This window comes from Hemiscyllium ocellatum, chromosome 12 (assembly GCF_020745735.1).
Source record: "Hemiscyllium ocellatum isolate sHemOce1 chromosome 12, sHemOce1.pat.X.cur, whole genome shotgun sequence".
Lineage (NCBI taxonomy): Eukaryota > Metazoa > Chordata > Chondrichthyes > Orectolobiformes > Hemiscylliidae > Hemiscyllium > Hemiscyllium ocellatum.
The window spans coordinates 64,155,906-64,181,692 of NC_083412.1; the positions used below are offsets into that span (position 1 = coordinate 64,155,906).

The 25,787-nt window shown below is 41.3% G+C and overlaps 1 protein-coding gene across 1 annotated transcript in view; it reads right to left on the reverse strand.

Annotated features, from left to right (window-relative positions):
* Positions 1 to 25,787, reverse strand: part of fstl1b (follistatin-like 1b) — a 108,435-nt gene that overhangs the window by 22,759 nt on the left and 59,889 nt on the right. Inside the window, exons 3-6 of the mRNA XM_060833616.1 lie at positions 13,405 to 13,512; positions 5,357 to 5,486; positions 5,187 to 5,222; positions 1,513 to 1,643 (exon numbers count right to left, since the gene is read on the reverse strand). Of these exons, the coding sequence (XP_060689599.1) occupies positions 1,513 to 1,643; positions 5,187 to 5,222; positions 5,357 to 5,486; positions 13,405 to 13,512 (405 nt within the window). The remainder of the gene's footprint in view (positions 1 to 1,512; positions 1,644 to 5,186; positions 5,223 to 5,356; positions 5,487 to 13,404; positions 13,513 to 25,787) is intronic.

The window sequence follows — 25,787 nt, forward strand, 5'->3', positions numbered from 1 at the left end:
AATAAATGAGCACCTGGAAGACTAATTCGTAAAAAGGAATTTTAATCCCTCATGATGGTGTTTGTTGGGGGAGGGTGCGGAATTCTCTTCAAATATCAAACTTGATCCCACTTGTTTACGTTTGGTTTTTAACAAAGGTGGGTAGGGAGACCAAATGGACTCTCAGAAAGTGGCTTGGTCAACAGGAGCATTCAAGGGGGATCTGAGCTTTCAGTTTAAATTGTATTTTTAATTTTGACCTTCAATTGTCAGGGCAAAACTTGCTTCAAGAATATTGAAATGCTTTCCATCTAATTTTAGCAGGGCATCCAAGTAACATGTACTACCAGATTTTCCAACTGAATATCCATCACCTTCCTGTTTGCACAGCCCCGGTAAATATTAAAGCAAACAGCCACTTAGCACTACTCGAATATTGCTGAAAAAGACAGATGCTGATGTAGTTCTTCATCTTGCAATCATCAGGATAACCAGGAGAATGCCAAGTCTTAAAGGGAATAGCAATTTATACTGTAAGAGAAGAGGTTGCTGATTGATGGATGTATTATAGAATCATAGTCATAGAGTCACAGTGTCATACAGCACAGAAACAGACCCTTCTGTCCATTAGTCCATGCCACCTTGGTTTCCCAAACTATACTAGTCCCACTTGTCTGCATTTGGCACAGACCCCTGTAAATCTTTTATTCATGTGCCTATCCAAATGTCTTTTAAATGTTGCAACTGGACCTGCATTTACCCGTTCCTCCGGCTGTTCATTCCACATACAACCACCCTTTGTGTGAAAACGTTGCCCCTCAGATTCCTTTTCAATCTTTCTCCTCTCACCCTAAAAATATGACCCCTAGTTTTGAACTGCTAGGGAAAAGAGCTTTGCTATTCACCTGGTTTATGCCCCTCATGATTTTCAAAAGCCCTATAAGGGACACCCCTTTATCCGGAGTAAGATAGCTAGGTTGACTACTAGATTTTAAAACAGCCGAACATTTATTCACAAAATAACACAATGAAACACAAAGAACAAAGCACCCCTACAGATCGCAGTTTATCCAAACTAGAATTAAAGATGCTGTCCCAAAGATAGCATTCTTCCACATTATAATTTCTATGAGTGTATCTAAGACTGATTTGCTGCATCACATGATGCAATATACTTTTAATTCCTGCGCTTTCATCTCATTTCACCTCACCTGTACTGCACGCAATACTGCATAATGGAAAAAAATGTTAACATAATTACAAACAATGTAATAGAATGGTAATTCAATCTTGCTCAGTTGTAATCCCACGACAAATTTCTATCAAATACCTTTAAGTTTTTACATGCTTGTTGAATTGTTTAAGTCGAAGTGTGGATCCTTTATTTTTTTTTGTGTGGAGACTACGTGCACAATGACTTAAAAGAGCTGACTTAGAGTGCAGGCTGAGCAGAAATGTTCAAGTTGCTGTGTGCTAACACGTAAGAGGGAACAGTGACTATTTCTATCTTGTTGAGGTCAAGACCTTGCCTACCGTGAAGTATTTGTTCAGAATATTTGTATAGTTGATGCCCTTCGAAAACCATCCATCAGGAATGATTTCAGTCTCCAGCCATTCCATAACTCGGCGCCGAAGCTCATCCCGGTCGGTCTGGTAGCAGACAACTACAGGAGAAAAGATCTGATGTTAATCAACGGCTTCATTCAACGGAACAGGCCATGATTATTCTGACCAAATAGCACTCTAATAGTTATGAGTGACAACTTCAATCAGATGTTGGTTGTTCACCTGGAATTGACTTACAACTCAATGTGCAAAATAGAACAAAATTATAGGATACATTTCATTTTGAGACTCAAAACTAAAGACCATAACACAGCAAGTAGTGCTTTCTCCAAGTGACAGGCCCTACAAACTAAATAATAGACTGGCTTACTCAGGCCCACGTCTCTGAAGTCAGTAGTTGAGGTGCAGTGAGGGCAATGTTATTAAGCTTATGACGAAGAATCAGCTTGACCATGAAGAAAGAATCAATAAAAAACATACTTGTTTTCAGTTGACTTTTTTTTACAATAAATGATCACTTGTCCCAAATATTAATCAATTGTGTGTTGTCTCTAAATCAGTGTTTGCACACTTAGATGGAACCCCAAAATATGAACTATAATATTAGCAACAATTCTAATAAAAACTTATAAGCCCTTTAAACCCTAACATAAATCATAAATCACAATGTTGAGAATCAGAACAAAGAAGCTTTCTCATGTTTTGCTATCTCTCTTGCAAAGCAATGAACCAAGTATGCCATAATATATTAAAGATACTCTAGACTTGAGTGACAGCAATAATCTAATGTTTTAAACTTTGTATCCACAACAAACCTTTTAAAACATGCTTGAAGCCAAAAGGCTGTCATAAGCCTATGGGTAGGATTGAGAGTCTAAGCTGTGATTATTATAATCAGTTCTCAATAAAAAGCTACCTCAGGAAGAAATCTCATCAATACCTGGAGATTTAGCAGTCACTTCCACAGAAACAGCTGACAGTTACAAAATTCCTCTTAATTAAGAATATTTGAAATATCAAGCTGTAATCTGAGCTGCTCTTACTCATTACAACTGGTGCAGTTCACTGCAGGTTCAGTCAGGCATTAGAAATACCAAGCTAATTGACATTTACTACAATCTTTAACCACTGCAATATGGCAACAATGTAGGATTAAAAACAGCAAGATCTTTTTGGGTCGGACTACTTTGCTTTATAGGAACTGCTGTAGTAAATTGCAAAAGTGCTAATGTTGCTACCCTAAATCATACTGCTAACGAACCCCTCTGCACATCCATGGATGCAAAACTAAAGCCATAACATGATTTGAAGCTATGAGAAATTCACAGTACATTGTGTAAATTGAATGCAGGAATGTCACAAGAAGACATCTTTCTCTGTTCTCTAAAAACTGTGAAAGTACTTAGATCAGAAGGTCAAGCTAATGCGCACAGTAAGTCTTTTAGAGTTACATTTCACAGATGCAAACCTGGAATTGATGTGCCATTCAAATATCCTCCCTGTTAGTTCGGTACTGATTTTATATATGCTCTGCTTACCTTACTCTAGACAACGTGATAATGTCATCCTAGCTACTGAGCTCTACTCTAATTAGTGCAGTGCAGATATCGAACTGGTTACATAAATAACATCGATTCACCTGTGTTCATCTCTTTAATCTGTTAATTAAATACAAGATTTCTTTTCATATTATTCATTCATAGAATATGGGTGCTGCTGGCCAGCCAACGTTTATTGCCTGTCCCTAATTGCCCTTGTGAAGGTGGTGGTGAGCTGCCTTTTTGAATCGCTGCAGTCCATGTGCTGAAGGTAGACCCACAGTACCATCAGGGAGGGAGTTCCAGGTTTTGGCCCAACAACACTGAAGGGACAGCAATATATTAATTGGTTAGGATAGTGAGTAGCTTGGAGTGAAACTTGCAAGTGATAATGTGTTCACGTATCTGCTGCTCTCGTCCTCCTAGATGGTACTGGTTGTGAGGTTGAGAGATGTTGACTAAGAAGCTCTGGAGAATTTCTGCAGTGCATCTTGTGGATGGTACACAGTGCTGCTACTGAACAGAAGTACGAGATAGTGAATGTTTGTGAATGCAGTGCTAATTAAGTGGGCTGTTTTGTGCTGGATGGTGTCAAGCTTCAAGTGTTGTTCGAGTTGCACCTATCCACGCAAATAGGGTGTATAGCATCGTACCCCTGACTTATGCCTTGTAGACCCTAGTCAGGCTTTGGGGAGTTGGGAGGAAATGGGACTAACAATATAAATACAATGGTTACAAAAATGTCAAGAGTTTAAGAATCCTATAACTCACCTGACTCGTCAAAATCTGTTCACCACCTACAAGGCACAAGTCAGCAGTGTGATGGAATACTCCCCACTTGCCTGGATGAGAGCAGCTCTAACAACACTCAAGAGGCTTGATACCATCCAGGACAAAGCAGCCTGCTTCATTGATACCACATCCATAAACATTCACTCTTTCCATCACTGATGCTTAGTATCAGCAGTGTGTACTATTTACATGTATGCACTGCAGAAATTCATCAAGTGTCCTGAGATAGAACTTTCCAAACCCATCACCGCTTTCATCTAGAAAGACAAGGGACACACGGGAACAATACCATTTGGAAATTCCCTGACTTCAAAGTATATTGCTGTTCCTTCAGTGTCATTGGATCAGAATCCTGGAACTCTCTTCCTAATGGCTTTGTGGGTCAACCTACTGCACATGGATTGCAGAGGTTCAAGAAGGCAGCTCACCACCACCTTCTCATGGGCAACTAGGGATGGGCAATAAAATGCTGGCCAGCCACCGACACCCATGCCCCATGTGAATAAAAATGTCAGAAGTTCCTCCCTAAAGCACATCAATAAACCAGATGGGTTTTTGCAACAATTAACAATGGTTTTATGATCATCTTGCATTGGAATCAAGCAGAATCTCACCAGCCAGAATACTGAAAGAAAGAACAATGCTTCTAACTCTAAAAAAACTTCAAAATTTAAAATGATAAAGAATTCCATACAATTGCTCTTTAATTACACCAGTACACAGCACAGTATTTTCTCTCTCCAGCAGTTAGCAGTAGAAATTCAAACAGTTAATTACTGCAGCATTTAGATTTTCTCAAAATCTGGTATGAATAATAATATACAGTTTGCATAATTATTAGCTGATGCTGTAATTGGACTAATTCTGAGCTCAAAGGCCCAGAGCATTATTTAATTGGAGTCGGTTGTTCTGGGTCACAAGAGTCGAGCGTGCTCAGTTTTTTAAATGAGAATTTGCTTTATATATATATTCATTAATTTCCTTGATGGTGTTTAAACTGCAGCAAACTATTCTAACCAGTAAAACCATTCCAACCAAACACTGCCAGTCTCACTGAATATGGAATTGTAATTTTTCCTAGTCCACCTTACATGCAGCAATAAATAGCGGATGCAAACAAAGACCAGTCATTATTGGCAAATCTCATTGGCCCCATAACAGATGTTGGTCTCCATAAGCTGAGGAAAAGAGACTTTTCTTCAGTCTCATTGTGAATGATACCAAAATGTGACTGAAATCCTTGTTAACCCATCTAGATGTGGATAGTTACACAGGCATTAATGCCCCACAGAAATAATAGCTATTTTATACCTGGACTACTGGCTGCTACTTTTTCATTCTTCTTTTCTGTAAAAGAAACACAAAAGGAATTCAAGAATAAGTTGTACATCTTCATTCATGATGTGTTACTTCAAATAAAGTCCATATTGCTGTCCCACATGAAACACTGAACTCAAAAGCAATGATTTTTCCTGGTTTACCTTCACAATGGCCATCGTGAGCGACCTGAATCTTCATACCAGTCAGGCATGCATCACGGTGAAGTTCACAGTGGTTACGATAAGTCTTCCCATTGCTTCCACAAACTACTCTCTTGTGATGCTTGCAGTCCTTAAATAAAAAAATACAGCTGCATTAGAAAGCAATGGGAGTTCATTCCACTATGAATTTGCAGTCCATGTACACTCAAGCTCACAGTCTGTCATCATAACTAGAGATAAAATATGCTTGAGTTAACGAATATCCAACATATTTCTGAAGTACATACTTAATCTGCTCTACAGCCTAAATGTGTCGACTAACCATTTCACATTCACTTAATCAAAGGGGCATGGAGAGGGTGGTGAAGTTCACAACTAGAGGGCATAGGTTTAGGGTGAGAGGGGAAAGATATAAAAGAGACCTAAGGGGCAACTGTTTCGTGCAAAGGGTGATGCATGTATGAAATGAGCTGCCAGAGGAAGTAGTGGAGGCTGGTACAATTATAACATTTAAAAAGCATCTGGATGGGTATAAGAATAGGAAAGTTGTAGAGGGATATGAACAAGTACTGGCAAATGGGATGAGATAGCTGGTCGGCATGGAGTTGGAGCGAAGAGGCTGTTACCATGCTGTACATCTCTCTGACTCTAACTCACAGGGTACTGCAAAAATTGCACTTTCATAACGTGTTGATCTTACCATTTTCATTTATGTTCCACACCCTGCAGAATGTCACACCCTGCTTCCTCCACTGAATTGACCTGGTTTTGGTGGAGTTGTGTTAAATAAGGCAGGATTGGTCATCATGCCCATCACCGTACTTATTCACTGATATGTATCATTGGCAGGTGGCATGTGCCCCACTCATCCTTAGGCCAATATGCAATGCTCAGGATTGCATTGGGAACTTGGGAAATAAAAATGTATGGGGGATGTTTTTTAATCTCAGATGACTCTGTGGGCACATTGGGGATTGGCAAACCCAGTGCCTGCATATAATGGATATTTTTTCACTTTAACTGTAGAAGAGGCCCAAACTGGCCTTGACCTGGCCTAAAACCAAAGCAAAAGACATGTACAATAATATCACATCACTGGGTCACCCAAGATAGAGAATGGTTCATCATACCCATGATCCAACAAGAGATTTCCTTGTAAAAAGCCTCTGGTAACAAATTTAAGTTTCAGGGACTAGATTGGGTTGGGATATCTGGTCGGCATGGATGGGTTGGACCAAAGGATCTTTTTCTGTGCTGTACATCTCTGTGGCTCTATGACTCTAAGTTACAATTAACCAAGATGGCAGAAAGAAACTGAATATACACATGACTGTTTCTATTTCCAAAGGATGGTTTGATGTGCAACATACATTGTAGAATTTGTTGATAAATGCTTAATATATTTGTAAAGTATTTCTCTGGCTATTTAACCAAGCTGTTCATTTGTTTAGGTTAAATAGAGAAACACAAAACATTTATCAGGCATTCCTAACAACAATAAATTCTACAATATCTGTTGTAGATCAAACCATCCCCTGTTATATTTTCAGCTCAACCTTTAAGTGTGAAACATTCCTGGCTATTTTGGAAACTGAAACTGATAAATGACCCTGTAAGAGAACAATGTGACCTTTAGGGCTATTGTCCTCTTAAGCATCATTGATTTTTTTTTTGTTTTCTTTCTAATATCCAATCCCATAATTACTTGTTTAATTCTTTGAAGTCCTGATAAATGAATTTTAATAAGTCCGCTTCACAGGGCATCCTGATGTTGAGAAAGGGCAAGGCACTTGTTATATTCCTCAGCTCAGTGAGAGCTGTCAAGCACAACATTTATCAACATATGTCTATCGCACTTTATGAAATGAGCTGTCTTTGCTTTAAGTTTTCATACTTTTCTAAATAAAAGCAAACAAAAAGATATTAAGGCATTTTACTCTATGTTCAAACATGTCATTTTAAAATTACTATTTGGAGAAACTGGAGCACTTATTTTAGGTGGATTCTTATTCCACGTATAAGTTTCTCCAAATGGGAGCAGTCATCTGAGAACTTTTCCACAAATGAAGATCCAGAACTTTGTACGTGCCAATGACTGACCAAACACACCTACACTCACAGCTTTTTTAGTTCTAAATGTCTATATTTATTTTGTTGGATTTAAATTCTCCTTACTCAGTAGCAATGTTAAATGACTGTTTCGCCTCCAGGAATGTTTCTTGGGTTGGCAGCCTCGTATCATCGCCGTGAATGGCCTGCTCTCCCTGTGCTTTTATCCGAGATTGTAGCGAGTCCAGAAATCAAACTTAAAAACTATTGAATGGTTTTATCACATGAACTCATCAGATCTTGCTTGACTTTTTAATTACTAGTTATTTTGTGTGACTTCATGTAACCGTGCGATTTTTGTGAAGATTTGTAGCTCAGGTTGTGGTTCAGGTTGTATGTTTGCTCACTGAATTGGTAGATTTGTTTTCAGATGTTTCGTCACCATGCTAGGTAACATCATCAGTGAGCCTCCGATGATGTGCTGGTGCTCTGTCCTGCTTGCTATTTGTGTGTCTTAGTCTGGTATCACTTCTGGTATCTTTTTCTGAAAGGTTGGTAAAAGGGGTCCCAATCGATATGTTTGTTAATGGAGTTCCGGTATGAATGCCAGGCCTCTAGTAATTCCTGTGCGTGTCTCTGTTTAGCCAGTGCCAGGAAGGATGTATTGACCTGGTCGAACTGGTGTCCCTCTTTGCCTGTGTGTATGGATACCAGTGGATAGTTGGTCGTATCTTTTAGTGGCTAGTTTGTGCTCATGTATCCGGGTGGCTAGTTCCCTACCCATCTGTCCAATGTAATGTTTGTTACAGTCCTTGCAGGATATTTTGTATATGACGTTCGTTCTGCTGGTTGTTGGTACGGGGTCCTTTAGATTCAGCAGTAGCTGTTTCAGTGTGTTGGTAGGTTTGTGGACTACCATGATGCCAAGGGGCCATAGTCTAGTTGTCATCCCTAAGGTGTCTTTAATGTGTGGCAGGGTGGTGAGAGCCTCTTGGCATGTTGTGTCTTTTTGTTTTGGTTTGTTGTGTAGGAATCAGCGGACTGTGTTTATCGGATATCTGTTGTTCTTGAATACATTGTAGGTGTTTTTCTTCAGCCTCTTGTAGTTCCTGGGTGCTGCAGGGTGTTGTGGCTCATTTATATAATGTCCTGAAGCAGCTCTGTTTGTGAGTGTTGGGATGATTGCTCCTGTAGTTGAGTATCTGGTCTGTGTGTGTCGCTTTCCTGTAAACGCTGGTCTGCAGCTCTCATGATGGCATGGCCATCATGGTAGACCACAAACCAACAACACACTGAAACAGCTCTTGATGAATCTAAAGGACCCTATACCAACAACCAGCAGAATAAATGTCATTTCCAAAATACTCCCCAAGGACTGTAACAAACATTACACTGGACTGAGGGCAGGAAACTAGCCACCAGGATACACGAGCATCAACTAGCCACCAAATGACATGACCAACTATCACTGGTCTCCACACACACAGACAAAGAGGGACACCAGTTCGACAGGGACAATACATCTATCCTAGGACAGACTAAACAGAGACATGCATGGAATTCCTAGAAACCTGGCAATCAAACCGGAACTTCATTAACAAACACATCGATTTGTTTACCCTCCATTTACCAACCCCTCAGAAACAGAACCGGAAATGATATCGCCCACCACAACAGACCAAGACACACAAATAGAAAGTGGAATAGAACACCAGTGCTTCAATGGAGGCTCACTGATGATGTTAACCTCGCATTGTGATGAAAACGTCCTGAGAACAAAACTTCCAGCTCAGCGAGCAAACTTATAACCTTCATGTAACACTCTTTGACTTTTTGATTAGATGGAGTTTCATAAGACCACAAGATATAGGAGAGAATTATGCCATTTGATCATGGTGGATATATTCCTCAACTCCATTCTCTGCCTCTTCCTCATAACCCGTTACTAATCAAGAACCTTTGTGGGCGGCACGGTGGCATTGTGGGCGGCACGGTGGCACAGTGGTTAGCACTGCTGCCTCACAGCGCCTGAGACCCAGGGTTCAATTCCCGACTCAGGCGACTGACTGTGTGGAGTTTGCACGTTCTCCCCGTGTCAGCGTGGGTTTCCTCCGGGTGCTCCGGTTTCCTCCCACAGTCCAAAGATGTGCAGGTCAGGTGAATTGGCCATGCTAAATTGCCCGTAGTGTTAGGTAAGGGGTAAATGTAGGGGTATGGGTGGTTTGCGCTTTGGCGGGTGGGTGTGGACTTGTTGGGCCGAAGGGCCTGTTTCCACACTGTAAGTCTAATCTAGAAACCTATATATCTCTGACTTAAACACACTCTATGAATTGGTCTCCATAGCCTTTGGTGACATGAAGTTCCACAGATTAACCAGCCTCTGGCTGAAGAAATTTCTGTTCATCTCAGATCTAAATGGCCATTCCTTCACTCTGAGGCTGTCCCCTCCGATCCTAGTCTCTTCTATTAGTGGAAACGTCTTCTCTATGTCCCCTCTATCCAGGCATTTCAGTATTCCATAAGTTTCAATTAGATCCACCCTTCATCCTTCTAAACTCCATCGAGTACAGACCCAGAGTCCTTAACTGCTCCTCATATGACAAGCCCTTCATTCCCAGGATCATTCTATGAAACTCCTCTCGACCCCCTTCAATGCCAACACATCCTTCCTTAGCTATGGGGCTCAGTAGTGCTCACAATATTCTAAGTGCGGTCTGACCAGAGCATTACACAGCCTCAGCAGTACATCCCTGTTCTTATATTCTAGCTCCCTTGAAATGAATGCTAACATCACATTTGCTTTCCTATGAATAGCCCCTCTAGGTGGTACAGAGAGCACAATGCTGCCAAGATTCTCAGGTGTCGGGAAGCAGTTGGCTGTATAAAGATGGTGCTGCCTGACAGCCTACCACTGGGGACCAAAGAGGTACATGATGAGCGGAGCCAGGAAACATAGTGAAGTTTTTAATGAGTGCTTTGCAACTGTATTGGTTATCAAGAAGGACAATGCAGGTTTCGAATCGAAGAGGGGCACTGCAATATATACTTGAACAAACTAACATTAACAATTTTAGGAGGCTTTAAATTCAATCAGTCCCACACCTCATGTATCCCAGGCGGCTGCGCAAGGTAAGGGAGGAGAGGTACCAGAGGACTGAAGGACAGTGAATGTGGTACCATTATTCTAAGAATCAGGCGAAGGGATTAAGGATTATTCAAGGTGAGGATATACTGGGAACTACAGGCCAATGAGACTAATACTAGTAATAGGGATAGAATTCCAACAGTGGGGAAACAGGCCATTAGGCCTAACAAGTCCACACCGACCCTCCAAAGAGTATCCCACCAGACCCATTCCTTATTACTTTACGTTTACCCCTGACTAATGTACCAGATCTACACATCCCTGAACACAATCAGCAACTTAACATGGCTAATTCACCTAACCTGCACATCCTTAGACTGTGGGAGGAAACCTGAGCACCCAGAGGAAACCCACACAGACACGGGGAGAATATGCAAACTCGACACAGTCACCCAAGGCTGGAATCGAACCCGGGTCCCTGGCACTGTGAGGCTGCAGTACTAACCACTGAGCCACCGTGCCACCAATCCTTTAGGAAAAAATTCTGAGAAATAGAATAAATCTCCACTTAGAGAGGCCAGAATTAATCAAGGATAGTCAGCAAACCTTTGTCAGAGAAGATCATATTGAAAAAGGTAAGAGCTGATGGGATCCAGGGTAATTTGGCAAACTGGATCCATAACTGGCTCAGTGACAGTAGGTTAGTGATTGGAAGCCTGTTTCCAGTGGTGTACTACAGGGTTCCCTGCTGGTTTCCTGTGCTGTACATTGGCAATCTCGACATGAATATAAACGGTTTGATCAGTAAGTTTCCAGATGATACAAAAATGTGTATTAAATAACGAGGAAGGAAGTCTTCCACTATAAGTCAACATAAATGGGTAAATGGTATTTAATCTGAAAGGTGTGAGGAGTTGCATATTGGGAGGACCAAAAAGATAAGGTAACACTAGACAAATTATGGGACTCTAGAAATTAAACAGAGAATCAGAAAGACCTTGATGTGCAAGTCTACAAATGCTTGAAGACAGTCACTGCCTTATCTACCTGTCCCATTAGGTTGACTTATAGGATATTTGCCTTTATTAGTCAAGGCATTGAATACAAGAGCAGAGAGGTTATGATGGAGCTGTATATAATGTAACATATAGTTCTTGTGTAGTTCCGGTTTTCATAATACAGGAAAGATGTGATTGCATTGGAGAGAGTACAGAGGAGATTCACCAGGATGTTGCCTGGGCTGTAGCTTCAGAGACTAGGTAAGCTAGGGTTGTTTTCCTTAGAACAAAAGGTGGCTGTGGGGGGAGCTGACTGAGATGTACAAAGTTACAAGGAGCATCGATGGAGTAGATAGGAATAAACTTAACCCTTTAGTAGAAAGGGGTCAAAAACTAGGGTTTTAAGATAAAAGGATTGCAGGTCTAGAGGGGTCTGGAAGAAGATTTCTTTTCAACCAGAAGTCAGTGGGTTTCTGGAACTCCCTGTCTGAAAGTATGGTAGACGCAGGAACCATCATAACATTTAAGAAGTATTTAGATGAATATTCAAAATGCCATAGCAGGCAAGGCTATGGCCTGGTGCTAGAAAATGGTACTAAAGTACATGGGTGCTTGTTGAGTAGTGTGGACACAAATGGGGCAAAGGACTTCTTTTCATGTTGGAAAATATTTTGACATAACAAAAATTCACAAGTAGATATGATAGCACAGCAGAGCTTTGATCTGACCATTTTATTGGGGAAAGTCATGTGCTCCTCTTTCCGTTATGCATGTAAATCCAGTGTTGTAGCTTCAATAGGCTTGCATCCCATTTTTAAGAGTTCCTGGCTTTTCCCTACTGAACTCCTAGCCTGATGAGACAGTGAGAGGCATTGATTTGCAAAAGGCAAAGGGTGGCTTGTCCACTTATTTGTATATTAATTAAAAGTGACAGTTTACAGCAACAGCTGAAGAAAAGATAAAGAGGCTTTCTTCACCCTTAAAAGGAGCTTTAACTGTGGAGGAGAGAAAGCTCTGAAAAGTTCTCTGTTCCTTGTTCACCATTCCAAGCTGTTGCTACCTGAGAACCAATCACAGAGCTGTTGGCAAGCAGAAAGCCTTGGTCATCAATAACTGGGCACCAAGTCCACAAACCAATTAGCTATTCAAATTAACCAAATCTCCAGCTGGACACAACCCTCCACCTCAGATGGTCTGCAACTACACTTTAACCAATGCTCAACAAGCAGCTGTGTAAATACTGCTTACAATGAGTCGAAAGCATGGTGCTGGAAAGGCACAGCAGGTCACGCAGCCTTTGAGGAGCAGGAGAATTGACGTTTTGGGCATAAGTCCTTCAGATCTATGGCATCTGCAGTCCTCACTTTCTCCTGCTTACAATGAATGTCTGCTTACTTGCTTGGAAACTATGCTACAGTCATACAATTATCCTTGGTTTCAAACCAATTCTTTTCTCACTTCAGTCCACAATTAAATGTACAAAAAAAAAAGAAATATCTTTACAATATGGATGAAAATGAATTCTAGGGTGGATCTTGCAATAGCCTCAGTTATGAGCCCCTTAACTGAATATGAATCAGCGCACAGAAGAGGTCCAAGCACCTCCAAATGACAGGCTGTGCAAACCGGTTTCTGAGTTAGGTGGGCGGACTCTCTTTCACCGTGCCTGGAGTGGAGGCAACTGCAGCACAGGCACTGGATATGCTTTCAGTGCTCACTAACTGATCACTTAAGGACTTCAATGTAAAGGTTGAACTTGGGCTTTCTGCCCACAAATGAACTCGGGCATAGGTGAAAGGTGGAAAGGTTCTGGCATCCATCAGCCCATTAAATGCCCTTTACCCTCAGAATGAGAGGATTCCTTTAACTTTCCTTCAGTTCAAGAACAGGGCAGAGCAACAAATGAGTAAACTTACTGCAATGCACAGGCAAGTGGGTTCTCCCTTCTCCGTCACTGCACACTCCCTTCCAGCACCGCAAAACACGTTGGCACAAATCTTGGACTTGCTATTCATTTCCTGTGGCTAAAACAGAACACACCAGTTAGGCACAGCTGTGCAAAAAGGTAAACAGTGCTACATTTGTGTTTGTTCCAGAAACTTCCACAAGTGTAATTGAAAATTTATAGTGTAAACATTTTCTCCTTAAATTTCCTTAAAATAAGCTGACCAAAGTGGGGAAAGTCCTAATTATCATTAGGCCTAAAAATTCCAAAGAAGAAATGCCAATGAACTGGAGAGATCATTACACCGCCATCAACTTATTTCCTCATCCATTTGAGCAGGAATGGGAACAAAACCCATGTGAGAAACAAAAGAATAAAAAAAGTTGTGCTACCATCTGAACCATAACTAACTTAGCAGGTTACACCCATTTGAAACACAGGCCACACATTGCTGTAATTACCATCCTAACCTGACTGAGGGGAAAAAGTAAAATGTCTTTGAGAATCAGTGTCGAGGAGACAGTCATTCAGAATGTGGAATTTTGCCCTTACCCAGTATTATCTGTAATAAACATTTTGACCACTAGATGGTAGTGAAGGATCGTGCAGTGAAAGTTTTTAAAACATGGAGATAAAACTCCCAAGTGCAGAAAATCAGAAACGAACAAACACAGAAAATGCTGCAGACACTCAACAGTCATGGCTGCATCTGAAGAGAGAGAAACAGAGTGGACATTTCAGGCCAAAGATTGAGCACTCCAAATTTGGTACCCACTAAGACAACAAAAGCCAACACAGTTTTAATGTTGAAACTTAGAAAATTTTAGCTCTTTGACCACATTTCACTATTCACTATAGGGAAGGAAAAGGCCATGGAAGGATTTGAATAGATGGGTGAAAAGTAAAAAAAGAACGAGGTTTTGTTGAATCAGGATCCAATGCAAGTCAATAAACATATGGGCACAAACGCTGAACTTACTCCTAGTTAGGATAAATAGAGTTTCATGGAACACAGAAGTAAGATTTGCTTTGTAGAACAAGTCTGGCCATACCAGCTATAATCTCAAACATATAACATGTTTAATACAGGGAAATATCTCCAGGAGCATTATCAAAATAAAAGGCATTACTGAAACAGAGGCTGAAATATTAGGAACAATGATTACATTTGGCTAAACAGGTAGGTGTCAAGTTAAAAAGAGATGTTGGGGTCTGGACAGATGAAGGTTCAAGTGCTTGTGGGGGGGGGGGGCGGGGTGACAGGAACAGAGATTGTAAAAGAGGCCAGGGGTGCAGAACTGAAGAATGTTAGATAGACAGGGAAGGAAAAGGCCATGGAAGGATTTGAATAGAAGGGTGAAAAGTCAAATTAGAACGAGGTGTTGTTGAACCAGGATCCAATGCAAGTCAATAAACATATGGGCACAAACGCTGAACTTACTTCTGGTTAGGATAAACAGAGTTTCTTGGAATACAGAATTAAGATTGCGAATCCAGTCAATAGTTGACAGTTACGCTCAAAATGTACTTAGTTCAGGCAGGGTTGGAACTATAGGGATGATAAGGTCACTGGCTCAAAATTAATTATGCACTCAATCTTTAGAGGATAATGTATTTCTCACTGCACAGCAGGACCTATATACCTATGCCAAGCTGTCTCAGCAAAGAAAATTACATCCTTACAGCCAATTACATCCAAGTTTCCAACTGTACCAAGAGTGGGTACCAGTTCTATTGTACCAGACTCTCTCTTTCCAATGATTTGGAGATGCTGGTGTTGGACTGGGGTGTACAAAGTTTAAAAATCACATAACACCTCTTTCCAATGCTCAGTAAACCCATGTCATCTGGTCCAAAGTGGCTGCATTTGCGATTGCAATTTTCTACTAGCAGCCAATTCACAGCAGATTCCTTTTCCCCTGCAATGGGTACATGGTGAGCATGACCTTAGGCAAAGTAACATTCAGACTGCAAATGCAATTGTCCCTGACACTGGAGTTTTCATTAAGGTCAGTAGGTTTTCCAAGTCTGTAGGAACAATGAACAATGCAAAGTTTGTGAACTTTGGAGGAAGGCTGTTCTGGAGTGGGGACAGATAAGTCTGCCAACTTCAAGTATAATAATCTAATGCCATGATGCTTTTAGCATGTTTTCAATTGAGTGACTGTCCTTAGAAAGGTAAGTGCCTTTACATTTACATGGTTCACATGCATTATAATACTCTGTCTTATAGATAAAGTGCTGTTCAGCATTTACTAATATCAAAATCCAAATCCAAATCAAACGGGTCACCTAGACAGTGTATTGAGGTTTATATTGATGTAAAGTGCAGTATAGAAATCTGTCAAGCTTTTAAAAATCATCTGGAATTGCATGGAGCCTTTAAAACAAATGAAGTGGAATCCTGGACATCTGGTCAGCCAGCCACACAGGCAGCATTGTGATGAGCTCTATCAGATTTATTTATTCAGTTCTGCAATTTAATCCTATTATGAATGCATGATTGTGTTTCAAACCTACTAGCGAATTTAGCTCAGCACAGGTTGTTGTCATAGCTGTGGAAGGAATTCTACAATTTGTTTGTGATTATAAACCATAAATAAGGCTCCAGATTTTAACAAGATTGACCTGAGCTTTCAAAGATGTTCCTGTGTTAGTCTCTTGTTCATGGTCTGTGCAGAGTAGATAATGGTGAATGGGCATTAAGAATGCATTGGGGGCACAGAGATGTATCTGGGATATGGAGAAAATCTGGGGGAGGGTTGGCAGGAGGGTCCAGGAAGTAAAAACAATGACTGCAGATGCTGGAAACCAGATTCTGGATTAGTGGTGCTGGAAGAGCACAGCAGTTCAGGCAGCATCCAAAATGCAACGAAATCGACGTTTCGGGCAAAAGCCCTTCATCAGGAATAAAGGCAGTGAGCCTGAAGCGTGGAGAGATAAGCTAGAGGAGGGTGGGGGTGGGGAGAAAGTAGCATAGAGTACAATGGGTGAGTGGGGAGGGGATGAAGGTGATAGGTCAGGGAGGAGAGGGTGGAATGGATAGGTGGAAAAGGAGATAGGCAGGTAGGACAAGTCCGGACAAGTCATGGGGACAGTGCCGAGCTGGAAGTTTGGAACTAGGGTGAGGTGGGGGAAGGGGAAATGAGGAAACTGTTAAAGTCCACCAGCTCAGTACTGTACCCATGACTTGTCCGAACTTGTCCTACCTGCCTGTCTCCTTTTCCACCTATCCATTCCACCCTCTCCTCCCTGACCTATCACGTTCATCCCCTCCCCCACTCACCCATTGTACTCTATGCTACTTTCTCTCCACCTGCACCCTCCTCTAGCTTATCTCCCCACGCTTCAGGCTCTCTACCTTTATTCCTGATGAAGGGCTTTTGCCTGAATCAACGATTTCGCTGCACTTTGGATGCTGCCTGAACTGCTGTGCTCTTCCAGCACCACTGATCCAGAAGGAGAGTCCAGGAAGCCTAACAACTGGGTTGAAAACTGAGTCACAGTCTCATGGAAGGAAAGTAGGCCTTTAGCCTTCTAGCGTCCTCACTATCTGTCCAACTCCATTCTACCTTGGGCCTGTTGTCTCAGGAAACAGTAGCCACAACTCCAGCCCACCCTGACTCTGGAAGATGGAGATTTTATGTGAGTGGGCTGACTTTAAAGAATTAGGAATGTGACCTCCAGGGAGGTGGTGACATTGTGATAATATCAAGGACTGGCAATCCAGAGACTGAACCTCACACTCTGGGCCCATGGATTCAAATCCCCCTCCAGGGACTACAATTTGAATTCAATCAATGAATCTTTCTTTGAAAGCTAATCTCCATGATGGTGAGCATTAAGTTGTCAGTTAATGTTACAACAATTGGATTCACACTTCTTACCTGGTTGACCTATTTGTGACTTCAGATCCAAAGCAACGTGGTTGATTTTTAACTGTTCTCTGACACAGAATCACTACAGTGTGGAAGCTGGCCATTCAGGCCATCGAGTTCACACCAACCTTCTGAACAGCATTGCATTCAGATCTCCCCCCTCTCCTTGTAACCCCATGGCGAAACTACTTAATCTGCATACCCCTAGACACTATGGGCAATTTAGCATGACCACTCCACATCCTTGGACTGTGGGAGGTAACTGAAGCATTCGGAGGAAACCCATGCAAACACGGGAAGAATGTGCAAAATCCACACAGATGGTTGCATGAGACTGGAAGTGAAGCCAGGTGCCTGGCACCGTAAGGCAGCACTGAGCCACTGGGTATTGACATGCCCGAGTAAGCCTCCCAATTCAAGGGGAAGAGCTGCTCTATGAAAGAACTTAAGTGGCCCAGCTTGACCCTCCCAGAATAAAAGGGAAAATCCAGCCCGTTCCCTCTGAAGTGTTTGTTCCGGCAAGCCTCTGGGCTGCTGACATAAAACAAGCACTTCATCAAATACAGAACAGTAAAAGCATTTTGGCAAATTCATTTCTAGAGGTGTAAATTTCAGACAAACTTGTTCTGACAAAAAGACAATGACCCAAAAGGATAATCAGGTTCTCTCTCCACAAATGTTGCCTGATCAGCTGGATATTTCTAACATTTTTCCAGTGGTTGCAGGATTTTCCTTTTCCATGTTGTGCTTCAGTTTGGTTTCCTCTGAATTCTCGGGCCAGTGTGTGAATGATTAGATCTACAACTGAAATCACTTAAAAATATATACTTGATAAAACTGAGTAGTATTTGACAAATTGGGTTTGACCGCAACGGAACAAGGTTACACAGTGAGTAATGTCCCTGCCTCTCTGCCCACAGTTCCAGGTTTGGAATCCTATCCCAGACTTGTGGAGGTCAAGGAAGGTGCGAGGAGTGCCAAGCTGCAAATCCTCCATTCCAACAGCAGAGGTCCCCAGTCAGCCACATGATGAGGAAAGGATGTTAAATCTCGATTATCAGTATCTACAGCTCCAGACTACAATCTGCTCTCAAGGCTCATGTTACCACACAATTTGGGCTTCCTGACGGAACTGTAACACACCATCAAAATATAAGCACAACAAAAACTGAAATTGTTGGAGAAATTCAGCAGATCTCTTAGCATCTGTGGAGAACAGAGTAAATGTTTAGAGTCCAATGACTCTTCATCAGAACTGAGATGTAGGTCACTGACTTTTCTGAATTTGCTGGTGTCAAAATGAAACCTGCCTATTTCATTCAAGATCACTAACTGAGACTTAAAGCATATTCCTGATCAAGATCAGGGTAGGTTGTTTGAGCTGGAAACTGATTAAGAAAAGGATCAATATGTGGTATTAAAATAATAACAATCAGAACATCCAGGTAACAGGGTTTGCAGGAGGCAATGGGGACATACTGGGCCTGATTTGTACAGAGCTGGGAGGAGGTGGTGTGGACAAGCAGCTCAGTAGATTAAGATCACCACTTCCTGGGTAATACAGGCAATCAGGTATTATTGCCTTTCTCACATTGCATGTCACCTTTACCTTTTGTTCTGATTTTGATTGATGACCCTGGAGCCCGAACCTGGGAATGAATATAAGAGCTGTTGGCAACTGCTTTAATTAACAATTCACTCCACGTTTCAGGTGAGAGCCAAATTTTCCACTGTACTTTGAAGCCTGGATATGACACATGACCTCAATAAGTAAATCTGATGACAACACTTGCAGAGATTATATTTCTGAATTCACTGTGTAGTTGGTGGATTATCCATCTGTTATGCGAAGGTTCAGTTTTATTCCCCAGATTTACTTTCCCTTCATTCTAATGAAAATTGATTAGTCGTTTTTATTCTCAGTAAACACAATACTGCCGGAGGGTATAACTATCAGCTTGGATGGGTAGAGGGAAAGCATACACAGTGCTGCTGGTGCATATCCCAAAACGTTAAACAGTTCTTAGTTTGCCCTGTGGTATCCCATTGAAAGAGTATTGTTGACAAGCATACTCATCACCAACCATCTATTTCTCCGATATCCTTCCTTCTTGGAGAAGTTTGCTTTCTGCACTGGCCACTAGCTGAATTAAATCTAACTTTCCCTGATATCTCTCCATCAAACGAAACACCTACTTTTCCATATCTGGTAGAACCACACAATCTTAAATTCTGACACCTTTCTTTTCCTCAGTTGAAGATATATTTTCTGGTTTTACACAGACACCCTTCTAACTATTCTAGATAAAAGAACTTCCATTCGAAGGGTGAAAATTAAATACCAAACTGTTAAGTGTCAATAGTATCATATACTGCACAATCTCAATTTCCAAGAAATTTTCTCAGTTATGCTGGTCAATCTGAGAAATATGTGTGATAAAACAATGCTGCCTCTCTGGTATCAAATCCCCTCAGATATGTTGGCGCACCCACTATCCTCTAAATCAATTGCATACTGGCACTTAGAATGACACAGTGGCTTAATGGCTAGCACTGCTGCCTCACAGTACCAGAGATCTGGGTTCAATTCCACCCTTGGGTGACTTTCTGTGTGGAAGTTACACATTCTCCTGGTGTCTGAGTGGGATGCCTCCGGATGCTTCAGTTCCGTCCCCCCTCCCTCCATACACACAGTCCACAGATGTACAGGTTGGGTGGATTGGTCATGGGAAGTGTGGGGTGATAGGGTAAGGGGGTGGGTTGCTGTTCAGAGAGCTGGTGTGGGATTCAAGAACTATCATTTGCTTTTTTCCTCTCTCCTATCCTGCAGAATGAGCCACTTCCAGGCCAATAGATTTGAACACTGCTTTCCAACCCTGAAAAGAAATATTTGCTTGCATAATTTCAGATTTTTACTAACGTATGATCAGTGATTTCATTTTTGAAATATATAGTAGAAGGCAATTCTTAGACCATTTCTTCTACACTGCATCTAGCTCACAGAGGTGCGGTGGTACAGTGGAACCTTAGTTTTGCATTGAGCAGGATTATTAAAAGAACCGTGCGCTAACAATGAAGTTTAGAAGTAGATGGACTAGTGTCAACTCACTGAACCATAAATATCAGATAAATATCTGCAAGAAGAGTAGAATTAAATTAGGATCACAAATAAGAAATGTTAATCTTTTACTGAATAGTAGCACATCATCTTAAAATGTATCGGAAAGGGTGCAAGAGATAAACAAGAAACAGCCTGCCCCACACTGGGTGGTATACCTCTATTACTGCTCTTGAGTGAGTTATGTGCATCAACATTGTTGTATCTTGTTTAGGGCAACTATGCTGACAGTGAGATGGTGGTTAGTTACCATAACCCCTCAAATCCTGAAAAGGACTGAGCATTATAGTTAATCACTGAATTACTGAGAGGTTTTGGGCTGTCTGACTGTTTTAGAAAAATGCTCATGTTGGCAATATGCAGTGTGCACATACTTTGAAAATCTGTAAGCACGAGAGTTATGTGTTCTGACAAGGGTACAGACTGTAAGACAAAAGAAACAGTGTCAATGTTACAGTCTCCTACATCATAATTAAAGCTCCAGAAGGAGAGTGCTAGACAGTAATGTGCCAGTAATAAGCATCTGCTAAGAACAGGAACTTTAGAAACCCTATAATTATCCGCTGGCTTTTACAGGGATATGCATCCTGTTGCTGCTACATATTACAGGATACTGCTCCAGCCTCGGGCTGCCTGATCTTGAATAGATCATCCATGTTTACAGTGAATTCAATTCATATTCTGCTGAGTCAGAAGACAGAACCGTTTTCAGCAGAACAACAGAATTACTACAAGTTTCTTTTTGTTCTCATTTTTGCTGTTATTTTCATCTTTCACTGCACACCATTACCCAACCGAGGATTTGCTTTGAGATCTTCAGCTGTGTGTTTTTCAACAAATTAGTCAACAGACACCATCATGAACGATGATGGACTTTCCCTCTGGAGGAGCATGGAAGTGTCCAGTTTCTGTCAGAAGAGAAATTTCAGTCTGAATGGACATTCATTTACTTTCTATAAAAGGTCATTAATGAGGTCAGGTAAATAAAATTAACACCTATTTAGTTCCTGATTGCATCAGTGGTCAGAGCTCTCAGTTGTGGAAATTTCTGTATCATTCAAATGATATCTCAATCGTCAACGTACTAGAGATACATCAAGTACAAGTGAAACCAGCCAAGATTAATCACATTTCACACAATACAGCACTGCTGTTTATCAGTTTGCAATTACACACTGTTTCACTGCATTCTGGTTGGAGGCAATAACATGGCACTCAAAGATGCTCATGAAATACAGAAGCAACAAAAATATTTGAGAAAGATAATATTTTACAGGAGAAAGGCAACTGGTTTATCTCCTTTCTTAATTTATCTTTTCCTTATACTCCAGTCTCCCCGAATATATTTCAATATTGTGAAAGTGAATGGCAAAGATTAGTTACAATTCAGCATCAAGAGTAATTCTAAATCTCTAACGTGTCACATTTCAATCTGTACTAGAGACTGTTGTCTGACCATTTAAAACTACTTGAAGCCAGCTGCCTTGAGAGACAGACTTTCATGATCATTTTTGACAACTTAAACAAGCTTTCAAAAGATAAGCATTAACTTTAATCTGATTTGACAAAGATTTGTTTTGATAGCCTAACGAAGGCTCAGGTTTTTGTCGGATGAAGGGAGTCTCTAGCCATGGAAACCTTTGCTAGAAGAAGTTAGGAACAGCACGTCCCTGTGCAAACCTGGCAACTCATGTCTGCAAGGGTGGGTTTTGGGCACGGGGCACGCATGGATCCTAGAAGCAGCTGATCATTTAAGTGACCAGCAGCTTCTAATAAAATCATTCTTGTGGAATCGCTTGATTTAAAACCGGAAATGAGGAGACTAGACCATGTAACAGCAGGTGTGTTGTCAGTGCACCCTCCCAGATACCCAGAGATGTGATGTGTCTCTTTGCATCTGTCCCAGGACATCTTTGGGAGAGGTAAGAATTATTTGGGACTGTGAAAAATAGACATGCGTCAAATAGAAGTGCATAGTCTTTTTAAGAAAATTGTTCATGGGTGTGGGAGTCACTGGCTAAGCCAGAATTTCTTTTTAAGAATCCCTACAATGTGGAAACAGGCGTTTGGCCCGACAAGTCCACACTGACCCTCAGAAGAGTATCCACCCAGACCCATTCCGCTAAACCTATTATTCTACATTTCCCCTGACTAATGCACCTAACCTACACATCCCTGAACACTATGGATGATTTGACATGGTCAATCCACCTAACCTGCACATCTTTAGACTGTAAGAGGAAGCCCATGCAGACATGGGGAGAATGTGCAAACTCCACACAAACAGCCGCCAGAGGCTGGAATTAAACCGGGTCCCGGTGCAGTGAGGCAGCAGTTCTAACCACTGAGCCACTGTGCCACCCACCTAACCGCAACTGCCTAACCATAATTACCCTGGAGAAAGTGGTGGTAAACTGCATTGATTTGTAGCAGCCAGGCCCTGTTGTCCTCACCACTTATGCTCCCAGCTATTAATGTGCCATCCACAAATCTGGCTACAGTACACTCACTTTCCTCATTCATATATTGTAAATAATGTGGCCCCAGTTCTAATCCCCATGGCATTCCACGAGTTACAAGTTGTCATCCTGAAAATGCCCTCCTTACCCCAACACTTCACCTTTGATTAGTTACCCAATCCTCTAAATCCCAGCTAAAATACTACCTTCTACACCAAGACCTCTTATCTTATTGAACAGCCTGTGGAATACCTTTTCAAACACCTTCTAAAAATTCAAATATATTACATTCATCACTTCCCCTTTATGTATCCTGCTTGTTACTTCCTCAAAGAATTTTAATAAATTTGTCAGGAATGATTTCACCTTCATGAAGCCACGCTGACTCTGTGGTCATTTTATGTACTTCTAAATGCTTTGCCAGTACATCCTTTATAATAGATTCCAATATTTCCCCCAAAACAGATGTTAATCTAATGGGCTTATAGTTACCTACATTTTATTTTCCTCACTTTGTGAATAAGGCTGATAACATTTAGTTTTTCATTCCTCTGGGACTTCTCCAGAATCTAATGATTCCTGCAAGATCACGACAAGGGAATCCACTATCTCTGTTTCTACATCCTTTAATATCCAAGGATGCATCCCCGCGGGGCATGGTAACTTGTCAGTCTTTAGCCCCATTAGTTTCCCTTGCACTTTTCTCTCGAGTGATAATTATTGCATTTATTTCCTCTCTCCCTTTTGCCCCTTGAATATTTAGCAATGTTGGGTTGCTGTTAGTGTCCTCTACTGTGAAAACTGATGCAAAGTATTTATTGCTCTTTCTATCTTTTGACACTTCCTGGTTCCCCATTATTATTTCCCTAGCCTGGATCTATGACCCTGTATTCACTTTGGCTTCTCTCTTCCTTTGTGTATATATTTAAAGAAGCTCCTGACATTTCTTGCAAGTTTACAGTCAAAAGTTACTTTCCTCCTTTCTATTTGGTCTTCTTTTTTTCTTTTTTAAAAAACTTTCCCAATCTCATGCTTTACCATTAATTCTTGCCACATTGTATATCTCTTTCTTTTAATTCAATGTAGGTTTTCCTGGGGCAGCCACTGGAAATTAGGTGGCATGGGTTGGAATGGAGGGATTGGGGGAAATGAGCAAGCAAGAGCAGGAGAATACTACACATTTTACTCTTCACTTTTAAACTTGGCGCCCCGTCTGTCCAGCCTGCCCTGGGCATGGCAACCTTCTCTGCTCTTCAAAGGTCACCTGGCCCAACCCAACTCCCAAAGCAGCCCAGCCCCCACAATAAAAATATAAAATGGTGGCAGCTGTCTTTAAAGGTTGGCTTCATGGAGCCTGGAATTCTCTCAGCTTGGTGCACCTGAGCCAGAAGCAAAAACCGAAGCCTAAATATTTGATGGTGCATTAGTTCCCACATCAAAATGGTTACAGTAAATTTACAATCCCAATTCCGATCACTGAGAGTTTTGGTTAGGTCCTCATTTACCTCAGCATTTTGAAACGGTGGGTCAGGCCCGGTGGACAGAGAGGGTGATGGAATGATGCTGTCAAACCTCTGGTACACATAGGAGACTGTTGTCTGTTTAAAGTGACAGGAAGCTAGCAGAGCTGACTTAGTCTAATGAGTGATGCAGAGATGATAAGGGAAGCATGACCATTCATTAGAACTAACAAACCTTTAATGTTAGCCAAGAATCAATTGGACACTCAGCTCTTCATTTCACATTAGAAAGGTAGTTGTAAAAATTCATAACTGGCTCAAAGAAGTTCCAGATATACTGTGGGCAGTACTGTCAAAATGTATTTAGACACAAACTTCACAATATTCCCCAGAATCACTCAGAGGTGTACTTGTCCTCAAGTTGTCCAACACATTGCACCAGAAACCCACAGAGTAGTATGGAGCTGGGGAATTATAATAATAGTAATGAAATTAAAGGCTAACTGCAGGAACATTGAATAAATGCTCCATTCTGTGATGTGTCATGATCCTCTCCTCCATTTCCAGTTCGATCACCTGTCTCTATTGGATAAAATTCATTGACTGAAAATAAAAATGATTCCAATTAAATCAGAGTACGTTGTGTATTCTTAAAATGCTGAAAGATTTAAAATAAAGAAATAACAGCATGATAAATAGGATCTAGTTATGGCAATTATCCCAAAAGCCCAGGAGAAATAATGCCTGAAATTTTAAGAAGTTGGTTTATAAACCCATAAACAATTTGGATAACTAATGAATCTGGTGAATTATTTTCATTGCATACTGTCTGGTATGAAGTTGTTCTTTCAGAAGCTTCAGCTCTCAATCAGTTCATGTCTTGAGAGTTGGGTGGGCATTTGAAACAGCCTGCCGCTTCACACAGCAGACCCTGTGGTCTGTGAATGTATCCTTTCATTGTTGGCCCAGTCGCCTGCAGCCCATGTCTGCCTCCTGAACAATGTAAATCTCATCTTTATGGTTATTTTCTCCCAAGGCAGGCCAGCCGGCCAAGTCAGAAATACCTACTGGATATGAAAATCCAAGGGAGAGTGTATTGCCCACCAGTTACTTCTAGTAATTGGCATAAGAAAGGCATAGTAATTGAAGATCTTAGTCACAGTGACAAATTCAAAGCAGAAGTCAAAAGACTCCTGATTAGTCATCTAGCCCGCTGACGATGTAAATGATATTGTGACTGAGGGATGGGTCTTGGGCCCTCCCAGGAGGAGATGGAAGGATGTTAAATGTACCAGCTGAATCAGAGTTTAAACCATTCCATTCTGTCAGACATTGCTGCACTAAATTTAAAGAATTATTCTCAACCTGTCAGAGAGGTGACAATCAGCACTATTACATCGAGATGAGAATAGTCCAGTTTCTCAGAGATGGCAATTGTT